The 19517-nt window shown below is 59.6% G+C and overlaps 2 protein-coding genes across 6 annotated transcripts; one reads left to right on the top strand and one right to left on the bottom strand.

Annotated features, from left to right (window-relative positions):
• Nucleotides 1–250: 250 nt before the first annotated feature.
• Nucleotides 251–5670, bottom strand: CREB3L3 (cAMP responsive element binding protein 3 like 3). 5 transcript variants are annotated; one of them, XM_072845833.1, is made up of 11 exons: nt 4546–5530; nt 3811–3894; nt 3610–3734; nt 3188–3443; nt 2533–2648; nt 2141–2272; nt 1952–2058; nt 1711–1779; nt 1496–1580; nt 1028–1124; nt 251–955 (listed from the first exon to the last, which is right to left on the bottom strand). In XM_072845833.1, exons 3-11 carry the CDS (start codon nt 3730–3732, stop codon nt 606–608), a joined length of 1335 nt encoding a protein of 444 aa, XP_072701934.1. In that variant the 5' UTR covers nt 3733–3734; nt 3811–3894; nt 4546–5530; the 3' UTR covers nt 251–605. The 5 variants fall into 5 exon arrangements, with proteins under 5 accessions (XP_072701934.1, XP_072701935.1, XP_072701933.1 ...); XM_072845832.1 differs by lacking the exon at nt 3811–3894 and adding an exon at nt 5627–5670 and having other exon boundaries at nt 252–955; nt 4546–4661; XM_072845831.1 differs by lacking the exon at nt 3811–3894 and having other exon boundaries at nt 252–955.
• A 226-nt stretch (nt 5671–5896) lies between these two features.
• Nucleotides 5897–18502, top strand: MAP2K2 (mitogen-activated protein kinase kinase 2). Its single transcript, XM_072845477.1, has 11 exons — nt 5897–6041; nt 7289–7499; nt 9076–9222; nt 9889–9966; nt 10406–10457; nt 10553–10677; nt 12039–12252; nt 13140–13204; nt 14079–14140; nt 14818–14863; nt 16323–18502. Exons 1-11 carry the CDS (start codon nt 5956–5958, stop codon nt 16431–16433), a joined length of 1197 nt encoding a protein of 398 aa, XP_072701578.1. The 5' UTR covers nt 5897–5955; the 3' UTR covers nt 16434–18502.
• The last annotated feature ends 1015 nt before the right edge of the window (nt 18503–19517 follow it).

Here is a 19517-nt window from a genome sequence, read left to right as displayed (position 1 = left end):
GGCCTGGCGCAGGGCTGGGAGCTGTGGGATGGTGCCCCTGTCCCGCCACCTTCCCCTCTGCCTCCTGCTGTGCCCACTGCTCCCGGGGCAGCCCTAGGCTGGGGCTGGCCACGTGGCCCAGCTCTGTGGGACCCTGTTGCCTCATGGCAGCTGGGCTCAAAATGTCCCTGGCCCAAGGGTTCTTGAAACCCTGTGGATCACCCCTCATTAAGCTAAAGCAGGTGGATTTTTTCCAAAATACCTTTTATTTAGAGATGAAAATAAAGCTTAAAAAAAAAACCAAAAAACCAAAACCAACCAGTTGCTACATCAACAGCCAACGAGTCCAGGGCCCCTCCAGTTCCCTCGTCCCCATCCTGAGCAACCCCCTCTCCCTTCCGCAACTCCTGCTGCACCCGGGGGGAAGGAGCAGCCCCTTCTCTCCCAGTAAGGCCAGTGGGAACCGGTCTCATCTTCCCAGTTCACAGGTACAAGCAAAGCCAAGTGGGTCCAGCATCTGCCCGTGCCTGAAGGCAAATCCTAGAGGGGCCACCCCGAGGGCTTGTCCCATAGGGGATGAGGTGCTGAGCCACCCCATCGCATCCCCCGTGGTCCCTGGCTGCTGCTTAAAGCTCCTCAGCCGGCTCCAGCACCGTGGGCCTGCTGTGGCCAGCCTCGGTCCAAGCCAGCGACGCCAGGCCATGATGCGGCATGGTGTCGTCCCCAGACACGGTGTCGGCTTGATCCCCGTCCCCGCGGCTCAGCCCCTCCGAGGCGAGCGGCTGCGTGCCGTTACGGGGGGAGACTTTGTCTGGGCGTGGGGTGAACACGTGGCCGCCGAAGGCTTCATGTAGCGTCTCGGGGGCTTCGCCCAGGTGCTCCGGCCACAGCGGCTCTGGGGACTTCTCGTCCCCGACTTGGGGCTGTGTGTAAGCCACGCGGGAGGCGGCCGCGTTGTGCAGGGACCTGGAGAAAACTGAGCGCGAAGGAGGGTCAGGGCCCGCTCCAGTGCCCTGAGCTCCCAGCGCAGCCCCGGCGCAGCCCTCACCTCGCACGGGTCCGAAGTCGCCGTCTGCCTCGGCCTTGCTGGGGGCAAAGGGGCTGATGGAGGGGAAGACGATGAGTGCGAAAGAGAGCAGCAGGACCTGGGGGGAGAGCGGGGACGTCACCATGCACAGTGGTGGAGGGGGGACCGGGTTCTGGGACACGGCTCCCAGAGAGGGGGCTGGTGGCAGAACGAGGACTGCATCCCTCCGTCTCTCCCTGTGCACGTGCCCCTGGCAGCACACCGCCATCCCTCCCTCCCTCCATCCATCCCTCCCTCCATCCATCCCTCCTCACACGCCTCCATCCCTTCCTCCATCCATCCAACCTTGGAGCATCTATCCCTCTGCCTTAGCACACGTCCATCCCTCTGTCCACCCTTCCATCCACCCCTGCCAGCACATCTCCATGGGTCTGAGCATCCCTCCCTCCAAGCAAGGAGGCCGTGGGGGGATCTGGGGGCTCCACGCACTGCGATGCAGGTTCCCGTCTGCGCTGCCTTGTTGCTTGACTGTACCACAAGGGCCTGGAGCTTCTTCAGCTGCTCCAGGAGGGACCTGGGGACAGGGAGAGCCCATTAGCACCTCCAAGCCCCTCTTGCCCCCTAGCAGGTCTGGCCAGGGGTGGGGGGGGAGTCCCAGCCCCATCCTACCCACCCTCGTCCCCATCCTGCCCCGGAACACCTACGAGTTCTGCTTCTCCAGGTGCAGGACTTTCCTCTGCAGCTCCTGGTTCTGGGCCGTGCACGCCGTCATCCTGGGGGACAGGGAGAGGGGGACGAGGTCGGGGGGGACAGCTCAGGGGGCTGGCAAGGAGCAGCGTGCCCATCAACGGCCAGCCGGGTGCCCCCAGGTGCCTGGGGCAGGGGGGTGCCAGCCCCGGGGGTTGGTGCGTGGCCATGCCCAGAGCAGGGGTTTGGGGGCTGTACCGGCTCTCCAGCCCGTCGATATACTCCTTCTTCTTCTTGCGGCTCTCCTGAGCCGACTGCTTGTTCCTGATCTTCCGCCGGATCTTCTTCAGCACCCGCTCCTCGTACTGGGGGAGACAAGGGGGGGTCAGGGCCGCCGGGGTTGGCACCCCCTCACTCTGCACCCTTCCCAGGCATGGCGGGACCCACCTTGGTGAGGGGCAGCTGCGTGGGCAGGGACACCCCCTCCTTCGCCAGCAGCTTCTTCTCGTCCTCCGTCAGCACCAGCTCCTGGAACTGCCCCTGGCTCTGCCTCAGCAGGGAGCCGGGCACCTGCGGCTGCTGTGGGGCCACGGGTGGGTGACGGCCCTGGGTGGCGGGGTCACCCCGCGGCTGACCCCAGGGACCACGGTGGGGACCACGGTGCGGGGATGAGGATGGGATCGTGGTCCAGGAAGGGACAGGGATGGGACCGTGGTGTGGGAGAGGGGACAAGTGTGGGGACGGGGAGGGATGGGGACAGGAATGGGGAGGGGATCATGCACCAGGAAGGGACAAGGCTGGGGACAAGGAGGGATGGGGACACAGGGGCAGGGACTCACGGCATCAGCGCTGCCTGAGAGCAGCAGGTCCTTGACGGTGAGGGTGCAGGATGCGGGCGGGGAGACCACGGGCAGGTCCTGGCTCTCCTCCAGGAAGAAGCCGGGGTGCCACATGTCTGGGTGAGGGGAGAGCGGAGGCTGTCAGCAGTCCTATGGCCCCTGTGTCCCCTATGTCCCCTGTCCCTCTGTCCCCAGTGTCCCCGGTGCAGGACCCTCACCCCTGCCGAGACCCAGGAGCTACGGTGACTTGCTGTCACCTGCCAGTCCAGTGGCCCTGGACTCTGTTCCCCCAAACTGTCCCTCTGGTCCTGCCCCGGCCCCCCCAGAACACACCCGCGCTGCTCAGCCCACCTCGGCACCCCCAGTCACCCCAAACCTCCCTCCTCTTCCAGTCTCCCCCACCAACACCAGTCTGCCCAGTTCACCCCAGTTCCCAAGCTCTCCCCACTCCCCCGCCCCCCCCCAGTCCTCCAGACCTCCCACTTCTCCCCAGTCTGCCCAGTTCCCTCCAGTCCCCCCAGCTCCCCTAATTTCCTCACTATCCCCGAGAGACCCCAGCTCCCCCATCCCCCTCAGGTCCCCAATGTCCCCAGTCCCCCCGTCCCTCCGGTGCCCCCAGGCTGGTCCTTTGCCCAGTCTCTCCCCCGTGGCTCACCCAGGTCGATGGAGACCTCGGGGTGCAGGACCCCAGCCCCCCCCGGGAGGGGCAGAGCCCGACAGGGGTTGGCATAGGGGTACAGGACCTCGCTGGGACCCCCGTCACAGCACCTGGGGGGGCTGTCGAGCTGGTCGGAGGGGGGGTCCTCGGAGACCCCGCTGTCGCTGGTGGCCGGGGACCAGTCGGGCGAGTCCGACACTGAGTCCCCGGAGCCTAGGATGGAGCTGAGGAAGTCCTCGCCGTCCTGGGCACACTGCAGGGACACGGGCGCCCGTCACCATGGGGTGCCCGTCACCCTGGGGTGCCCACAGGAGCTGCCCGCGCTGCGGGGTGGTCCCAGCTCCTGGGCAAGGCGTGGGGATGGGGCTCTCCTGCCAGGGATGAGGTGAGGATGGGCCTCCTCAGCCCAGGGGACTCACCCCGTCCTTGTGCCAGGCGCCCGGTGGTGTCCCCAGCTCCACGCCACGGAGGATCCCATCCTGGCGGTCGAAGAGGAGGTCCAGCAGGTCGAGGCTGTCGAGGCTGCCCACGCCAGAGGCCATGGCTGCGAGGTGGCAGGGTCAGGTCCCTAACCCATTCCCTGTGAACTCCCCGCAGGCACCCAGCTGCCCCAGCCCTACCATGCCCCCCACGTGCAGGAGCGGGATGAGCGCCCGTGGGCTGGGTCAGATCCCCTGTCCAGTCCTGTCCCACACGTGTGACCGCTCCAGAAGATCAGGTTAATCATTTTGGGTGGCAAGCGGAGGGGGAGGAGACTGCTGCCACCGGCCGGCCCCGAGGAGGGGCCTCAGCCCCGCTCTGCCACTGCCACCTCAGGCACTGCTTGAGACCCCGGACTCAGAGAAAACCAACGGGCCAACTGACCAGTTGCCCAAACGGCTGATCAGCTGACTGGCAGCCCAACTAGCCAACCAGCTGACCAACCAGTTGACCAACTGACGAACCGGTTGACCAGCCAAATCAATGAACTGACCAAGAAACAGACCAAATGGTCAACTTGTTGGCCAACTGACCAGCTGACTGACTGACCGAATAACCAAGCCAGTGACCAACTGACTGACCAGTCAACTGTTTGATTGATTGATTGACCAACCCACTCCCCAACTACCCAACCCACCACCCAACCACCCAACGCATCACCCAACTGCCCTTCCCAACCTATTAAGCACCGACGGAAGTGTCCTCCAAGCCAGGCTTGGGGATGGTTGTCATTACCATGACGTTTGGCTGGCCAACCCAGGCAAGGGGCTTTATTGCCCCCTGTCCTTCATCCTCAGTCCTTCCAGTGAACCCCGATGGCCCTGTGGGACCATCAGGTAGAGGGACCCTGGTGAGCGCCGGCAGCCAGGACATACCTGCGTGAGATCCCACTCCCACAGATCCGTCCTGTCTTCTCAACCCGCTTGGTGCGCAGGGGAGCGGGGCGGACACCGAGCCCGGCCACGACCTCCTCCTCCTCCTCTGTGGTGCCCTGACCCGAGTGGCAAAGTTTAAACTCCAACTGCACAGAAATAACGTCCCGGATTGCAAAATCTCCCGTCCCTGATTGGGGACGGTGGCGAGCGATGGGAGGGCCGCCCCGGGGATGGACCCATTGCGCTCCGTAACTCATTAGCCAAATGTTTTTGTCCTCCTCCGGCGAGCGGGGCAGGAGGGGCCCGGGGCTGGTGAGCGAAGTCCGAGCGCTGTGATTGCCCGTGAACTTTCACCCATTTTGGGGACAATTTCCCTTTTTTTCAGACGAGCGTATCGGCGTTAATCACATTTTATAGGTGTGGAGAACAACATCCGGGGAAGACGTTGACTTGGACTCTACCACCTGCGGCCTCCTCCACAACAGACCCCGCTCCCCCCTGCGCCCAGGGCTGGCTGGACGCCCGGGCTCCGCTGCCCACCCGGCCCCTGCCTGCCGTGCCTCAGTTTCCCCCGCGGCTCTCTGGGGCCGAACACGCGACGGTTCGCCGGCCGCCGCCTTCCTCCCTCCCCGCCGCCCCGCCGTCAGGGTGCCAGCCCCACGCGTGTCACCCGTGTCGCCCCCCCAGATGAGCCCCTCCCGCCCGGACCCCCGCGATCCCCCGGGCCCCCTTGGCGCAGGGAGGGGGCGGGGGGGCGGGGAAGGCGCCGCGGGCCGAGGCGTGGCGCGGGGCCGAGGCCGCGCCCCGTTATCTGCCGCTCGACGCCCTCTGACCGGGCGGCCCCGGGGAAGGCCGCTCCCCGCTTTATGGCCCGGCGCCGGCGACGGGAGCCCCTGGAGCCGAGCAAAGGGCGCTGCCCGCCCGGCACCGCGGCCCGCGGGGCTGGGGGCTGCCCGGCCTCCCTAGGGCCCCCCGGCAGCCCCGGGCCGGGCGGGGCATGGCAGGGCGGGGCATGGCAGGGCGGGAGGGCGGGGCATGGCAGGGCGGGGCGGCTCCCGCTAATTGCTGGGCCGCTAATTACCGCCGAGGCCATTAGCGCTGGCTCCCTCGGCCCCGCCCCAGGCCCCGCCCCCTCGGTGGTGGCGCGCCCTCCCGCCACCTCCCTCCCTCCCTCCCTCGCGAGCTCTCGCGAGACTCCGCGGCCCCACCCTCTCCCCGCGGCTCTCGGGCCACGCCCCTTCTGCTCCCCCCGCCCCTTCTGGCCCCGCCCCTCGCGCGCGCCCCCGCGCCATGCGGCCGCGCCCCCCCATAGGCCCTGCGCGGCCCGCCCCCTCTGGCCCCGCCCCCGCGCGCCCCCGCGCCGCGCGGCCGCGCCCCCGCTAGGCCCCGCAGGCGCGGCCCGGCCCGGCCATGCCGGCCAAGAGGAAGCCGGTGCTGCCGGCCCTCAACATCGCCCCCAGCGCTGCCGAGGGGCCGAGCCCCGACGGCTCCGCCGAGTGAGTGAGTGGTGGCGGCGCCCGCCCGGCCTGCGCCGGGGCCGGGGGGGCCCCGGGCCCGGGGGGGGGGCCCCGGGCCGGGGGGAGGGCCGGGGCAGGGCGGGCACCGGGCCTGGGGAGGCTGCGGGGGCCGGGGCGGGGCGGGCAGCGCGCCTGGGGGGCCGGGACAGGCCGGGGCTGGGGGGCTGGATGGGCCCAGCCTGGGGGTGTCCGGGGTGAGGGGGGTCGGGGAGCCAGAGCCGGGGGTGGCCAGGTTGGGTGTTAGAGGGGCTGGGGCGGGCGGGGATGGGATGGGGCAGGGGTGGAGGCTGGTGTGATCCCCGGGTCTGCTGGGGGGTGGCAGGGAAGGCGGAGGAGGCTGGGGGCAGGTCTGGGGGCCTGGGGCGTTGGGGGGCCAGGCCTGGCCACGCAGGTTGGGGCTGGGATGGGGACCGAGGCTTGGGGCGAGGATTTGGGGTAGTAATCAGGGCTGGGGGGGGCAGGACGTGTGGGGCGAGGGGTGGTGGAGAGGGGGCATGGGCAGTGCTGGGGGAGGCAGAGCATCGCATGGGGTTGCTGGGTGGAAGAGGTGGGGTGAGACCCCTCCCCAACCATCGCCCTGGGTCGAGGGGGGGGGGGTTGGAAAAGGGGGTGGGCAGCAAATGGGAGAGAGCAGCTGGAGCCTGCCCGGGCGATGGGAGCTCGGCAGCAGGTGCTGGGGGAGCACAGACCCCCCCTTTGTGCTCGGGAGCGGTGGATTTGGGGGGGGACACACACATGTAACGGAGCAGGGGGTTGCTGGGTACCCTGGAAAGCCCTTCTCGTATTTCGCAGCGAAACCCAAGCTTGGCTTCCTGTGTTGGGAGAGGGAGAGGTTGCTGGTGCTGCCGTTCTCTCCGGGCTGAGCTGTGCTGCCTCTTTAAGAGTTGAAGGATTTTCCCTACTCCTTGGCTTTCCCAAAGCAGCTGACTGCACTAGAGCTCCTCTCCAGAGGAGATGTGCGTGTTGGGCAGATATTGCACCATGGGTCTCGCTGTCCGTGTGACCCTGTCAGCACCGGAGCTGAGCCCTGCCTCTCTCCAGAGCTTTGCTTTAGTCTCACTGCTATGTCAGGGGCTGATATGTGTCTGATATGGGCTGAGTATGTGTCGGACGACAGTTTTCAGTTATTTCCCTCTGCTTCCCTAAAAAAAAACCAACCCCTCTTTCTCTTGCGCTGCCCTGACAGTCTCCTGACCGTCCCTTCTGTCTCCTCCTCACCTCTCCAGGGCAAACCTCGTGGACCTTCAGAAAAAGCTCGAGGAATTGGAGCTGGACGAGCAGCAGAAGAAGCGCCTGGAAGCTTTCCTTACGCAGAAAGCCAAAGTAGGCGAGCTGAAGGACGATGACTTTGAGAGGATCTCTGAACTGGGGGCTGGCAATGGCGGTGTGGTCACCAAAGTGCAGCACAAACCCTCAGGGCTCGTTATGGCACGGAAGGTAACGGGGGAGCGGGAGGAGCGGGCTGTGGTGTTGTCTGCTGGAGAGTGCCTGGCGCTTGCCCTGGCTCTGGGAGAGCCGGCTTCGGTTGGGATCTCTCTGCGGTGACCCGTCTGCACCCTAACCACCTCGCCGGGGTCGGGACCATGGTCCCAGCTGCCCCCAGCTACGTTTCAGGTGGAACCTTTCCTGCTTCCTCTCTGTGAGCGACCTGGCTGCTCTGCCTGGCTCCGAGTCCCCTGGGAGCGGCCACGCTCTCTGCGACAGGTCCCCGGGGTTTGGAGCGCCTTGTGTGAAAACATAAGTTTATTCTTTTTGGCAGTGAAGCTGTTTTTAATGAACTCAGCTAAACTGGATAGGAGCAGATCTCTTGAGGATCCTAGGTTGTGGCTAACGAGGACTGGAAATGGCAGGTGGAGGGACGGGGGGCTGTTCCTGCATAGACAGGAGTTTGATGCACGTGTTCCTCGCCCCTCACCACCCACTTAACAGATGCCCAAGGTAGTTCCAAGCAGCCATGACAGCGATTCGTCTCAGACATGGGTTTATGAGCGACTTCTTTTACTGTGGTGCCCTATAATAGAAAACCAGGAGGTTCTTCTGCCTGCAAAGGCAGTGCTCAGCAAGAACAGTGCAACGGCTCCTCTGTAGGGCGGCTTCCTTGGGCTCCTCTGTAGGGCGGCTTCCTTGGGCTCCTCTGTAGGGCGGCTTCCTTGGGCTCCTCTGTAGGGCGGCTTCCTTGGGCTCCTCTGTAGGGCGGCTTCCTTGGGCTCCTCTGGTCTCACCTGCTGTTGGGATGGTTTAGTCGGTCTCACAAGCAAATCCGCTTCTCTAGGTGGCTTCACTCGGAGCTGAGCTCTCAGAGTCTTCCAGGGCGTTTGATTTGGGAGCGTTGGGTGTCACTGGGTGGTTTTGAGATTGTTGGGAGCTCCGTGTTCAGAAACTGAAGCGAGGGCAAGCTGCAGCACTGCTGTCCTTCCTGCAGAGACCGGCCTTTGTAGGTGTGCGGGAAGGACAGACGTCCCTGGGGTTGGGCGTCCTAGAGCTTACAGTCACAGTGGCTCTTTTTTCTGACCTGCCATTGTATTTTCTAGCTCTGGCTTCCCTACCCACAGCTGTGTTAACTGACTCTACGTGGAGCCCAAGGAATAAAGCAACTGCTCTTTCACGTGCATAATCTTCACTTTTTTTTTCTTTACTTTCTGTGGTTTCCTTGATATCAGAGCACCTCTTCTTACAACACCTACAGAACTTGTGAAAATGTTCCCGTCTGCTGAGTCAGATCTGCATCAAACTTCTGACTTGTCTTTCCGCTCTGTATCCTGTGCGATCTCCACGTGTTACATGGCCGGCAGTTGCCTCAGTTGCTAACAGGCTGCGCAGGGCTCTGCCTCTCCCTTTATCCTTAATATTAGTCTGCAAGTGGTAAAAGGGCTACGTCAAAGCGGAGCTTCCCTTGAAGACTTTGTTTCTTTCCAACACTCAGGACTTGCTCACATGGTTCCTGAAAGTTTGTTGGGTTTTTTTTTTTTCCCCAGTTGTTATGCCTTGAATATCTTTTTTTCTTTCTTGGCAGCTGATTCATTTAGAAATCAAACCGGCCATCAGGAATCAGATTATCCGAGAGCTGCAGGTGCTGCATGAGTGTAATTCCCCATATATCGTGGGTTTCTATGGAGCCTTCTACAGCGACGGAGAGATCTCCATCTGCATGGAACACATGGTGAGTCCCCGTTCCTCCTCTGCAAACTGCTGCTCCCTGGAGCGTTCTGAATTGCTTCTCCCAGAGACTCGAAATTGCGGGTGAAGTGGGTTAGGGTGCTGGCAGCCGTGATGGCTCCTTGCTCTGGCTGCAGCAAGGCCGCTGTGCTCCTGGTAGGAGCTGCACGCTCCTGCTTAGGCATCGAAATGACAGAGAGATCGACTTTGTGGAAAGCGGAAGCAGAGGTTTGGGGGTTGGCCAAACGGAAATGTTGTAAACTCGCTGCTCTGCAGAGCTTGCTGTGAAGCACAGCGTGCATTTTCTGTTGTCTCTGGCGGAGAATAGTGTTGTCGCTCCTCCGGATCAGCACTGACAGCATCATCTTTGCATTTACCACTGACGGAAAGGAAGCTAAGAACTGATAGCAAGAAGTAGAGCTGATAGAAGATAGCATTAAAATAGTTTTCAGTGAGAAGCTTGAGCTCTGATCACCAGATATCTATCTTTTTTTTTTTTTCTGTAAAAGGAGTGTGCTCGATGCTGAGTCGTTGCAGACAGCTGAGCTGGGATGCTTTCTGCTGCTCATATACCACTTGCCCTCCCTGGGCATGCTTGCCTGTACAGCCAGCTGCTCTGTTTTCCTGCCGGGGATTGGAGTGTTGGTCATTTTGATGTTCTTTATTTTAGGATGGTGGCTCTTTGGATCAAGTATTGAAAGAAGCCAAAAGAATTCCCGAGGAGATCTTGGGGAAAGTCAGTATAGCGGTGAGTTACGGTGGCTCTTCAGGCTTCCGGAAAGGATTTGCTGGGCACGGTTTGGGAATAATGCTGTGTTGCCTTGGGAAGCTTTCTTCGTTTCCCCATACATGCTTTCCTCTCCGACCTAGGGCAGGAGGCAGTGGTGTGTGCGAGAGGGGAGGGGAAAAGCATATTCCCAACCACTCTCCATAGCTCCGACCCCTTGCGTTGCACTAGCCGGTGTTGACTTCTCCTGGAGAAGATTTGGGAGAAGCTTTCTTGGGTGGTTAACCCAAGATCTGTGATTGACTTGGTGATAAACCCTGAAACCCAGGTTGCAAACCCTGAAACGCGTGGACACTACGGGGCAGCTTTCCTCGCCAAGCTGCAGTGTGGCAGCACCCAGAGTTTATGCAACGCGTCCTGCCGAAGTTCTGATCTCATCCTGTCTTTGGTTTCCTTCTAGGTTCTGAGAGGCTTGGCGTATCTGAGGGAGAAGCACCAAATCATGCACAGAGGTGAGAGGAGGAACCTAAAAATAACTGTCTGCGGTACAAGAGCCCTGTATTTTACCTAGAGTCACATTTATGCTCTTCTCTCTTGCTGTTGTCAGATGTGAAGCCTTCTAACATCCTGGTTAATTCTCGAGGAGAGATTAAGCTGTGTGATTTTGGGGTCAGCGGTCAACTCATTGACTCCATGGCAAACTCTTTTGTGGGAACTCGGTCCTACATGTCTGTAAGTTCCTTTCAGCTGGGTTTTTTTTTTTATTTTTTACAATTTGGGTTCAACTCGGCTCTTACAGAATCAGTATGTAGCGTCCGATGTGCTCATGGTTTTGCTCTGTCTTTCCATCCTCATCCGGACTGCCCCGTTCCTGGCTCACATTGGGGGTGAGCCCAGTGCTTCGACGCACTGTCCTGTGCCGGAGAAGCAGACGCCTCCGCGTCCTCTCAAGGAGTCGGTGTCTTGTCGGCTCCAACCTGTGCCTGGCTAGCAGTGATGCCCGTGGAAAAGCAGAGACTTGCAGGGAAAGATGTCTCGGATCCTACAAATACTCCTCTCTTTTATTTTGGCGAGTGTTTGTTGGGTTCAAAACCATCTCTTTCTGTATGCAAAGCTCTGTCCAAAAAACTGAGTGCGGAGGGGATGCAGGTACACGCTCCTCCTCTGCTGCTTTGACCATGTGCGCTTGCTGGCAAAATGGGGGTAAAACCAGTTTAGTGCAGCTGGGTTTTGGTACAGGCTAATGGGAAATTAAAGCCAAATTGGGGTCAGCCAGTGAGAGTGAACTGCAGGAAGAGCTGATTGTGCCTCTCCTTTAAATGAGAATCATAGTCGGCGTTAGCTCCGCTGCGGATAATAGAGCACCCCTAACAATAAAATCTCCTCCTGGCTGGCTCCCAGTCCCCAGGTCCTGCTGGCTGAAAGGCAGAGGGTGGCTGGGGGTCTTCTCCCCGCACCGTGTGTGGTCGTGGCTGGGAACGAGTGGTGGGTTACTAGCGAAGCCATCAGGCTACGCTTCGGTGCCTAGGTCTGAGCTGCTCTCATATTTTGGGAATGGTTATTCAAGTACGGTTATAGTTAGACAGTGGCTATTTAAAAATAATATCTCCTTTGCACTCAGCCACTGGGTCTGCGCAGCTGACTCAAAGCTGCCAGTATGGATGACTTGCATTGGCTTATTTATTTTTCATTTTTATTTTTCTTTCAATGGTAAGAGCCTAGAGTGGATTTTCTGCTCCTCAGATTCCTCTTGGGTATTAACAGGAGTGAGCAGGGGAAAAAAAAAATGTTAATAAATTGAGTTCATTAGATCTCAGCATACAGAGAAATAGATTCCTACTGTGTACTCTGGACTCCTAAGTATAAGCAGCTGTAAATGCTGCTCAACTGTAGCTGTTGATTAGACGCATACAAGTGCTTTATGTTTGCACATGACGCATTTGGGACAGCCCTTTCCCTGGAGGGGTGGAGACCTGAGATGGAGAGGCCGTCAGGATATCGAGTCTCACCTATTTAAGTTCAGTGCCTGATATTTGTGACTTTGCCTATTGATATTCTGACTCAGTGTGTGTTTCTGTGGTCTTTCCTCCCAGCCCGAGCGGTTGCAGGGCACCCACTACTCGGTCCAGTCCGACATCTGGAGCATGGGTCTGTCGTTAGTGGAGCTGTCTATCGGAAGGTACCCAATCCCCCCGCCAGACTCCAAGGAACTGGAAGCAATATTTGGCCGTCCTGTGGTGGACGGGGCAGAGGGAGAGTCTCACAGCATCTCGCCGCGGGCCAGGCCCCCAGGACGCCCCGTCAGTGGTAGGGGCTGTCGTATGCATTGGAAACAACATGCAGACATGGGGGAGAAGGGGTCGGGTTTTGTTCGGTGTGGCTGGGTTAGCCGAAGGCCGTTTTGGATGAGGTTGTGGCGGGGAGGTGAGTGTTTCTAGGGAGGCCCCTCTCTGCAGAGCAGATGGAGCCGTGTCAATGCTCCCGCAGAATCCACTCTACCGCTGAGGTTTGTAATTCCTAACGAGCGCAGGCGGGAGTCTGGTCTTGTATGGGGAGGTGAGGAGGCTCTCACGATGCCAACCAGGGTCTACTAAGATTTTGAAGAGCTCAGTTTATCTGCTTTTAGACCCTGCTGTGTCCCACAAGAAGGCTCAAGCCACGCAGCAAAGCGCCCCGTGCTGGGGCCGGTGCAGGCTCTTGGGATGTGGACCCCTTGGAGGAGGTCCTTTGAGGGACACTGTCAGAGCCCATGTTGCTCCTCGGGCTCTGCCCGTGCTGCCAACAGGTTCCTTTCAAGCTCGGGGCAGGTTTTTGAGAACAGCTTTGCTGGTAGCTCTCGTAGAAGTACCAAACCGGCACGGGTGTTTGAAGGAGGCTCGGCTTGAGCCTTTTGCTTGGAAGCAGAAGGCTCTAGAAACGCTGCCAGCCTGCCACAGCAGATGGTCTGGTACTCTCCAAATGCTCCAAGCTAGGAAATAAATCTGGACTATAGGCATGGTGAAAGAAATCCGAAATTTCGGAATGCGTTTTGGTTTTCTCTTTGTTATTTTTTAACCGCGAGTCAGTTCCCAAGTGGGTTGCCTCTGCCTCTCCCAGGAAAAGTCCCACAGCACACATGCTTTTCACACGAAATGAGGCCCCTCGCTGTCCCTGAACAGCCTCTCACCGCTGTTTTTGTCATCTTAATCACGCAGGCCATGGGATGGACAGCCGGCCTGCAATGGCCATCTTTGAACTGCTGGATTATATAGTTAATGAGGTGAGTATTTCTTTACCATCGGCTCTGGTGGGCTTCCCTGAGGTACCACGGTGTCGTGTCCCTTCTGCTGAGTCAGGGTGGGCTCCAAAACCTTTTTTTGAACAGGGGCTTTTTGATAGAGAGCCCCTCTGAGCTGTACCGACGTCCTTTCCTTCTCCCCCGTTCCCTCTTCGCACCTCTTTGTATCGCAAAAGTATCTCTGGTTTTGGAATAAAGCTCTGCAGGGGGAAGTTTATAATTCTCCCTTCAAAGAGGAGAGCAGCGAGGGGAGCTCTTGCCTGTAATGACCTGCTCCTTCTGCCACCTGCCACTTCAAACGTGCTCCTCCCTAGATCAGCAAAGGACAAATGCTCCCTCTGCGCAGATGCTGAGGTCGTGCACGTTTTACCAGGTGAAGCCCTTTGAGGGTGACCGGTGCTAAAATCCCAGGCTGAAATGTCCTACCAGACTCGCAGGGTAGGGTCCGTCCCACCAGCAAGTGGAAAGAGCAGCTTCCCCTTCCAAGGTGATAGGAGTTGACCCCCAGTTATTGTTTCTGGAACGGCTTCGTCCGCCCTGGGCGTTGCCAGAGCTAGGAGGACTTGCGAGGTTGGATCCAGAACTGTGACGCTGCCATTTGGGTCTCCCAGCTTTGGCAGTGATTCAGCGTGGGGTCCCCCCAGCTGCGCTGGGTGCTGGGGCAGCAGTTTGCTGTCAGCCCAGCCACGGTAAGAAATGGCAGGGAGCAGTTCCCTGGTTGTGAAGGGCAGCTTGGAGGAGGAGGATGGCTGTAGAGCACAGCTTTTCTGCAGCTCCTTGAAGACTGTAGATAACACTCTGCTTTTTGACCCCTTACCACACAACGATGCAGGAAACCTTGTCCTTTTCTCTGCAGCCACCTCCCAAGCTGCCGAACGGAGTTTTCACGCAAGATTTCCAGGAGTTTGTAAATAAATGGTAAGGATTTCTGCTCATGACTGAAGGTGGAGGCCTGTATGTGCTCCCTGACAGCTCTGCGGGCTGCCGCTCCACCCAAAACCTTCAGCGTAACGCAATATTCTCCGCGCTCTGTAGGTGATCTCTTCCTGGCTGCAGTGTGATCCTGCGTTGTGCTGGGAACTCCTGCCTTGGGAAGGATAGAAATAAAAGCAGTTTATTTGTGGTGATGCTTAGCAGTATCCCGGCACCTTCTAAATATGAGCCTGGCAGGGGGATGGTGGAGCAGATTGCTGGGGCTGTGAGTCACCCCACAGCCTTGCAGGCACCAGGCATACACCATCGACTTCCAGACCTTCTGATGCCACAGCTCCCATTAAATTACAGAGATTGGACATTACAAAAATCACTAATCCCCGTTAGGGGGATTAATCCCCCTAATCCAAGTGTTAGGTCCTTTTCTCCAGGGTGCAGTTCATCCACACGGTCTAGAAGAGATGGATCCTGCAGCTCTCTCTGGGAGCTGGGCTGCTGGAGATGATGCTTTCTGAGCTGTTTCCATGCTGCCAGGCTCCTGGGTAAAGCAGCCAGGAGGCCAAGTGGCTTTCCATGAAGCTGGAGACCTCTCCAGCCAATAACCGGTTTCCCACAAGAAATGTCTCAGCGTTGGTTTTGCTCTCTTGTTCTTCTCATTTCAGCTTAATTAAAAATCCAGCAGAACGGGCAGATCTGAAGATGCTGATGGTAAGTGGGGAGAGCAATTTTCTTTCTATAGTGGGGTGGCACCAGATCTGCAAACCGCTGCCCTGTCCCTCTGTGCCTCTCTTGCTCAAAAGGCTGGAAACTCCCAGGCTGAGCTTAAGATGAGCCAAATAGAGCCCAGGAGAGGGAGCGACTCACTCGCCTTCGATTCAAAGGCAGTGATGGTATCTGGCCCATGCGGAGCCCAGGATGGGAACCTGGGAGCCTATGTCTGCGGAGGTGCCTGGGACAAACCGTTGCCTCCCGAGCTGGGCAGATGAATGTGAATATATGGGGCTGAATATGAGCCGGCAATACACACTCGCAGCCCAGAAAGCCAACCGTACCCTGGGCTGCATCAAGAGCAGCGTGGCCAGCACGAGGGAGAGGATTCTCCTCCTCTGCTCTGGTGAGACTCCACCTGGAGTACTGCGTCCAGCTCTGAGGTCCCCGGCATAAGAAAGACATGGACCTGCTCAAGCCTCGAAGATGATCCGAGGGCTGGAGCACCTCCCCTACGAGGACAGGCTGAGAGCTGGGGTTGTTCAGCCTGGAGAAGAGAAGGCTCCGGGGAGACCTTGTAGCAGCCTGCCAGCACTTCAAGGGGGCTACAGGAAAGCTGGGGAGGGACTCTTCATGGGGCGGTGCAGTGACAGGACAAGGGGTAACTGTTTTAAACTGAAGAGGGTAATTTGCATTAGATAGGAGGAAGAAATTCTTGACTGTGAGGGTGGTGAGGCACTGGAACAGGTTGCCCAGAGAAGCTGTGGGTGCTCCATCCCTGGCAGTGTTCAAGGCCAGGCTGGATGGGGCTTTGAGCAACCTGCTCTGGTGGAAGATGTCCCTGCCCATGGCAGGGGGGTTGGAAGTAGATGATCTTTAAGGTCCCTTCCAACCCAAACCATCCTATGAGCCCAGTTTAACCACGTTGACCTCGGCTTTACTCCTCGGCATCGTGCTGAGCCCCTGAGCTACGTCTGGGTGCTCCTGTGCAGCCCTTGCAAAGGTGGTGGCCTGCATCCTTGTGGCCCCATGCCCTTGTTGCAAGGTTGTCCTGTCCTGCCTGTGCTTCTCCGTTACCTTCTGCGCCCGGGAGAGCAAGGTTTGGTATCCAGGGGCAAGTGAGGACCACGGGGAGTGCAGGAGCTGCAGCACCTTGCTCTGCCTGCCCGTACAGAGCAGCGTTTTGGTCTGCTCATGGGCAGGGGCCGTGCAGGCTCTGCTCCCCTTCAAATCTTCCTTGCTCCACTACGTGGCCAGCATGGATTAAAATCCCAGCCACAGGGCTGCAAGGAACAAATATTTTCTCAAAATCTGCTTTCACTGCCCGAGAGCAGCCTGAGCTGTCGCACCAGGATCTCCTCTCCTCTCCGGGGTCTAGCCTACGGCACGGGGCTGGGTTTTGGGAGCCGGGGCGCAGCCGGCGATGCGCGTTCCTAACCCTGTTTCCCTTCGCTTTCAGAGTCACACCTTCATCAAACGCTCTGAAGTGGAGGAGGTGGATTTCGCCGGCTGGTTGTGCAAAACGCTGCGGTTGAACCAGCCCAGCACGCCCACCCGCGCTGCCATGTGAGGGCCGAGCCGACCGCCTGGTGTCAGTACATCTGCCTCTGTCACCATTTCCTCTCCTTCAGTAAATGACAGAACTGCCCTCCTTCCTTCTCCCCGGCCCCTTCTCGCCTCGCGTCCCAGCGGCAAAGCACCGTCCCCTCGGCAGTGTCTATCGGCCGACCCGCAGCCAAAGTGGGGTCGGTTTCTTTTGATGTGGGGGTGTTCCAGGTCTCTGCTCCGGCTCTGGAGCTCCTGACACTTGGGAAATGTGGTGCTGCTTATGTTAATTTTTCTCTTTTTTTTTTCTTTTTGAAACATGTTCACTTGGGTTAAAAAAAAAGAAAATAATCGTGTGTGTGTGCACGCTTGCATGTGTGTGTGAGGCGGTGGCAGGGGATGGGGGCGAGGGGCTGCACAGCAGACGCTTCACCTCCTCCCTGGCTTTCACATGGGCTCCGGGGTGGAGAAATCAGTGGGGCCAGGAATGGAGAAACCCTGTCTAGGGTGGCCCGGAACGGTGTCACCGTCCTGCCCGGGGTGGCCGGGGACGAGGTGGGCGTCCTGCCGCTGCAGCAGCAGGAGGTCCCCGGGATGATTTATGGCTGAGCTGGAGAAGAGCGTAGCGGTGAGCTCCCTCCCAGCCCGTCTGCGGGTGAAGGAGAGATTTGTATTATCTTTGTTTTCTTTGTAAACAGTTGTTTTAAAGCCTGGTCTTGTCGCGCACTGGATATTTAATGAAGGGTCTTGATCTGTTGAGCGCAGGCCGAGCTCTCGGCTCGCAGCGGGGAGGGAATCCGGTGGGAGCTGCGGGGTGGGCGCACGAGTGGCTCCCCCAGGACCGCGGCTCCGGGGCAAGCTGCGGCTCACAGCTTCAGGTGCCGAGGCGAGGGGAGAGCACAGGCTTTCCTTCCCTGGCTCCTTCCAGTGCAGAGAGGTGGGAGGCAGAGCCCGGTTGTCCACCGTGGCCCGCGCTAGCCCGAGAGCAGGGTCCCTCTCCTGACCCTGCCGTCTCCTGGGGCAGAGGGAAGGGTGAAGCAGGGCTGCCCTGGGGCTGGGGAAGGCTGAAGCCCCTCCAGGCCGCAGGTTTTCCCCCTCCAGCTGCCTCTCGCCCACCCCAAGAGCGGCCTCGGCCACCACGGCTCAGCCGGGAGGTGCGGGGTGCCTGGGCTGGGCACTGCAGTCCCCTGGGAGGGGATTAAACCCACCCGGCGAGACCCGTGTGCTGGCTTTTCTAAAGGCCACCTCGGCCCGACCGTGGCTGATGCTTCCTCCCTGCCCAACACCTCCCTGTCCCGTCCCCTCCTGCCTGGGAAGGGCCTCGCAAACCCCCCCGGGACCCGCCGTGGCTGCGGCCCCACGCCTGCAAGGGCTGAGCCCCGATGGAGCGGCCGGATCCAGCACCGGCTGCGCTCTGGGGACAGCGGCTCCCTGCTGTCACCGCGCTTTCTACCACATGGATGTATTTTTGGGTGACTCGCTCCCCCACACGGGGCTCTCCGATCCCCAAGCCCCCCACGAGGAGATGATTTTTGGAAACTTGGTGGGATTTTTGTGTGTGTGTGTGTGCGTTTTCCTTCTTTTTGGGCTGTTTTTTTGCCCCGTTGGGCTGGCGGCTGACATCCCCTCTGCCTGCGCTCAGGTCCCACCGTGACGGCCCCCCAAAAGCAAGCACCTCGGCTTGGTAACCCCAAACCCCTCGTACCCCCTTCCTTTCCCCATCCCCAGCAAAGGGTGAAGGCGCTGCCCTGCTCGGGGCAAGCGCCGGGGACAGCCACGTCCCCCCAAGGCAAACCCAGAGGGGGAGACCCCAAATTTGGGGGGGGTCTGCGCTCGCTGGCTCAGCTTGTGCCTGGGCAAGGCACCCCGGAGACGCGGGGGTGCACATCGTTATGGTTTTTTGCCTCTTAAATTAAGTGGGAGATGGGGAACGGGGACAGTTCATAAAGATTTAGGATATTTTCAGTTGGTTTTGGTGCTGGGTTTTGGAGGAGGAGGAGGCGAAAGCGTATCGAGCATTTTGTTGTTGCAATTTTTTTTTAACTTGATATTTTCATCATGGAAAAAAAAAAAATAAATGGCACTTTACATTTACAGGCCTTTTCTCTTCTTGGTTGTGCCCTAAGTGGCTTTAACCCTGCAGAGCCAGAACACGGACGGGTCCTCCCTGGATGGGAGCAATGTCACTGACCGTGCTTGGGGACGTGGCCGCGGCGGTGTCGGGATGTGCCGGTGGCTCTCGCCGGGATGTGCCGGTGGCTCTCGCCACGCTGCCCATCGGCTGCCTCCAGCGGAAGCAGACGATAACGGAATTATCTTGGCACGAGCCAGCTCCAGATACGGGGTCTGAGCATGGTGCGATGCCCTAAATCCTGCCCCAGGGGAGCCGGGATCGGCTCTGAAATATTTGGGGAGAAATATTTGCGGCTTTTAAATATTTGGGGTGAAAAGAAGCAGAGAGAAGTGAAGCTGGGCTCTGCCAGCCCAGGCCAGCGCTGGCACAATCGAAATCAGGCCCAGAACTGAAAAATAACTTTATTTCGCAGAGCTCTTGTGCCATTAGCGATGCAGGGCTCTGGGGAGGCAATGCTGGGCGCCCGTCTTGGTGCCGTCCCCTCCCCATGGGGTCTCTGATGTGAAGGTCCTAGGGTGGCACTTTGGGGGGGTCCCAGCTTTGCTTCTCGTGGTGCTATAGGGACCCCCGGGGGTCTGGGCTGTCCTGCAGAGACCGGGATAAACTCACTCCACCCATGGGAGCTGTGGCAGGCTTTGGTGGTGTGGGCTGGGAATCCCGGTGGGGGTCCCGCAGGGTCCCCCCGGCTGGGTGTGAGCATGGTCCCTGCGGCACGGAGGGGCTTTGGGGGTGCACGGAGGAAGGGGGGGTCCGGCTGGGGCTGGAGGAAGGGGTACCCCAGCCTTGCTGCTTCTGTAGGACAGGATGGAGGCGTCTGGGGTCCTGCCCCCCCCAGACAACCGTGGGTGCTCTCCCTGTTTGTGTTGCAGGCGGTTTTGGGGTGGTCCCCGCGTGGGGAAGGTGTTTGGGGGAGGTGGGGGGGCCACGCTGGGGCTTCATCTTTGGGCGGGGGCTCTGGGCGTGCCCCCGGCCGCG

The sequence above is a fragment of the Ciconia boyciana genome, chromosome 24 (assembly GCF_034638445.1).
Source record: "Ciconia boyciana chromosome 24, ASM3463844v1, whole genome shotgun sequence".
NCBI lineage: Eukaryota > Metazoa > Chordata > Aves > Ciconiiformes > Ciconiidae > Ciconia > Ciconia boyciana.
Note: the sequence above shows the minus strand (reverse complement) of the source record. Positions and strands in the feature narration are given on the sequence as shown.